Raw genomic sequence first — 2924 nt, forward strand, 5'->3', positions numbered from 1 at the left:
GTCGTATGTTTAGCGCGAGCGGGGGGGGGGGGGGGTTTGCTGTGGGGGCCACACAATTTGACGCATGCTCAGGAAGGGGCCAGGCCGTGACACCCACATGCGGAAGCCCCCATGCGGAAAAGTAAGTGGCTGCAAACTGGCCGCCGTAATACACAATGGGGCAGTGGCGTGCTGTGTGTGCGGCCGTGCCTGACATCGGGGCCGGCTCACCATCTCGACCCACGCGTGCGGCAACTGCCCATTTGGGAGCAGCACCGCCAGCACAACCACCGCCAGCGGCTCCGCCAGGCCGGACAGTGCTGCGGTGTTGAAGCCCTTCCAGCGGCTGCCAGTCGCAAAGTACACGGGCAGCGCGACGGCCACGCCCTCGGGGATGTTGTGGAGTGCGATGGCTAGGGCCAGGCTGAGGCCTATTGAGCTGGACTTGTGGGCGGCCAGGAACACGGCGACGCCCTCTGCACAGGGCGTATGTTGTATGTGAGGGTGTGGAATTGTGTGTGTGTGTGTGTGTGTGTAAGTGGGCATGCTTGTTTGTGTGTGCTTGAGAGATCAAAGTGTTTGCCAGGTGGGTAGGTCAGCAGAGGCATGCCAATAGCAGTCCACATGCGGCAATGGCGTCGCCAGCAGTCCAATAGCCAGAAACTGATGCTATCAGTCCTCGTAAATTGGGTCGCTCCACACCTTTTTGCATCGTAGCTGCTGCTGCTGCTACTGACGTAGTTTTTCGGTCAACCTCCCAGCTGCTGCCGCTTGCCCACTCAGCCAGTCATGAACCTTCACACCACCCAATTGACACCAACAAGTGCCCCCCCTCGCCGCCCGCCTCACCGGGGAAGTTGTGCAGCGCGATGCCCAGCGCGGTGATGAGCCCCGACATGAGCACCCTGGCGCGGTGCCGTGTGCTCTCCTTGTCGTCTTTGCTCTCGCCGTCGCCGCTGCCTTTCACATCCCTGCTGCGGGGTGGCAGGCGTGCAGCCGCCGTGCGGGCGGGTGCGTCAGCGGCCTCTGCAAGTAAGTATGACTTCTACTCTGCTGTCCCCCTGTTGACACCAATGACGATGTAGGACGTCCTTGCCGCGTGGCAACATGCACCTTGCGACCTACATTCCCCCCGTTTCTGGCACACAAACGCACACCTACGCCTGGCTGCTGTACCGCAAACACCACCAACCCTGTAGATACCAACGATCTACTTGCCCTGTGTGCACCGCTGCTGCAAAGTACGCCATGTCCGGTTCCGGTATGAACGCCACCACTACTGCAAAGAACGCAACGCCAGTGTAGAACCAGATCTGCGCCGGCACAAACCCAATCTCTGAAATCGCATCTGGTAGCAGCTCCATGATTGATATGCTCAGCATAAGGCCAGCAGCAAGCCCCTGCGAGGAGGCCAGGTGGAGGGGTGCATGAAGTAGTGCCAGTGGTGAGCGGGCTCTGCATGCAGAGCAAGCGCGGCGCAGCAGTGCACGAGCGAACAACCTGCTGCCGAGCATGGTACCCGCTGGTCATGTATTCAGGCTTGAACGTGGTCTTTGAACTTGAATACCATTGACCCTGTCACCTGCAGCATTCCCAGGCGTTTAAAGTCCATCGTGGGCTGAAGGCACACGAGCACGCCCCCCAAGGCCGTGCCTGCGGCACCCAGGCTAGTCAAAGCCAACGCATGTAGCGTTGACGCGGCCGCCATTGATGCCCGGACTCCGACCCCAGATCGCCTCGTGAATGCGGGCCGCAGTGGGCCCCGAAGAGCGTACGCTCTTCTATAAACTTGACACGGGTGTGAAATTTGCATACACGCCAACATATGGCTCAACGGCAATGGGTACGGGCGTGCAAGCATTCGTGATATGGCTGCGTCGGTCAACACGGGCGTCACCCGGGTGAGAGGCGTACCCTGTGGCGCTCTGCAATTAGAGTGCCCATCCCAGCTGACAAAGGTATGAAATACTTGGTTCTTAAAGCACGCCGCTGCACGCACTTTGCAAAGGGCGATGGGCACGCCTGCCGTGTGTAGTGGAACCTCTTGAGCATCTGCTGTTTCACCTTGCCGGGGTGCGCCACGCATCTGCCTGCACGATGGTCCGCCCTGCTACTGGCTGGTACCTTGATGGTGAACAGCAGCCACCTCAGAAAAGACATGGCTGCGTGGATTTAAAGCCGTTGTTACACCAAGCATGCAACTAACGTGACACAATGCAGCCCCAATAGCACACCCCGGATCTTCTCAACAGCGCAGCATGCCCCCAACAGGTTTGTCGCGTGTGAATGTGAGCCCCGGGGGGCGCGCCAGCAGCATCGTGCTGCAGTGGCGCTGTGAAGAAACGTTTACACACAATGTACAGCGGCGCGCGTTATGCGCAGCCGCAGCGGCCGGGCACAGGGCTTCAAGCCCTGGCCTCAGCGCAGCGACACTGAAACACCACAAAATGGCATCTGTCGCAGGGGAGAGGGAAGGGAAGGCGGCCCTGGCGGCCGCCTACGGTGAGCCTGCACACGGGCGCACTCAGCGCGGCTGCGGTGCCTGTCTGCGGGGCCTCCGAGCGCTGTCATGGCTGCACCTGCAGCAGGCGAGAGCGTAGCACTGCACCGCCCGCGCACACGGGGGTGGTTCGGGGGCGTGGTGCCCTGGCGAGGCCGCCAGGCTCGTACGTGCGATCACAAACCCAAAAGTTCTCAACATGGGGCCCGCCGATGCACCTTCAAAACTGTTGTGCATGCGGCTTGCCCACGGGAACAAGGGCCGCCCGCTCAACCCCGTTGCTGTGCTACCAGGAGGCACGAGGCGGGTGTGGCAGCAAGTGTGGCATCACAAAGCAGCCGGTGCGGCACCCAGCCGTTTGTATGACATCCACCTAGACCTCTGCCTGGCTGATGTACGAGACGAGCACAGTGATGTCATCGAGCTTCCCTGGGGTGGCGGGGGG

At 61.0% G+C, this 2924-nt stretch overlaps 1 protein-coding gene across 1 annotated transcript in view; it reads right to left on the minus strand.

Moving 5' to 3' along the window:
* MNEG_14626 (zinc transporter, ZIP family) overlaps nucleotides 1-1343 on the minus strand; it is a gene marked incomplete at both ends in the record, with an annotated part of 1970 nt that extends 627 nt beyond the window's left edge. Inside the window, 3 exons of the mRNA XM_014036903.1 lie at nucleotides 211-455; nucleotides 829-953; nucleotides 1225-1343. Of these exons, the coding sequence (XP_013892357.1) occupies nucleotides 211-455; nucleotides 829-953; nucleotides 1225-1343 (489 nt within the window). The remainder of the gene's footprint in view (nucleotides 1-210; nucleotides 456-828; nucleotides 954-1224) is intronic.
* Nucleotides 1344-2924: the final 1581 nt, after the last annotated feature.

This window comes from Monoraphidium neglectum (assembly GCF_000611645.1).
Source record: "Monoraphidium neglectum strain SAG 48.87 unplaced genomic scaffold scaffold04635, whole genome shotgun sequence".
NCBI lineage: Eukaryota > Viridiplantae > Chlorophyta > Chlorophyceae > Sphaeropleales > Selenastraceae > Monoraphidium > Monoraphidium neglectum.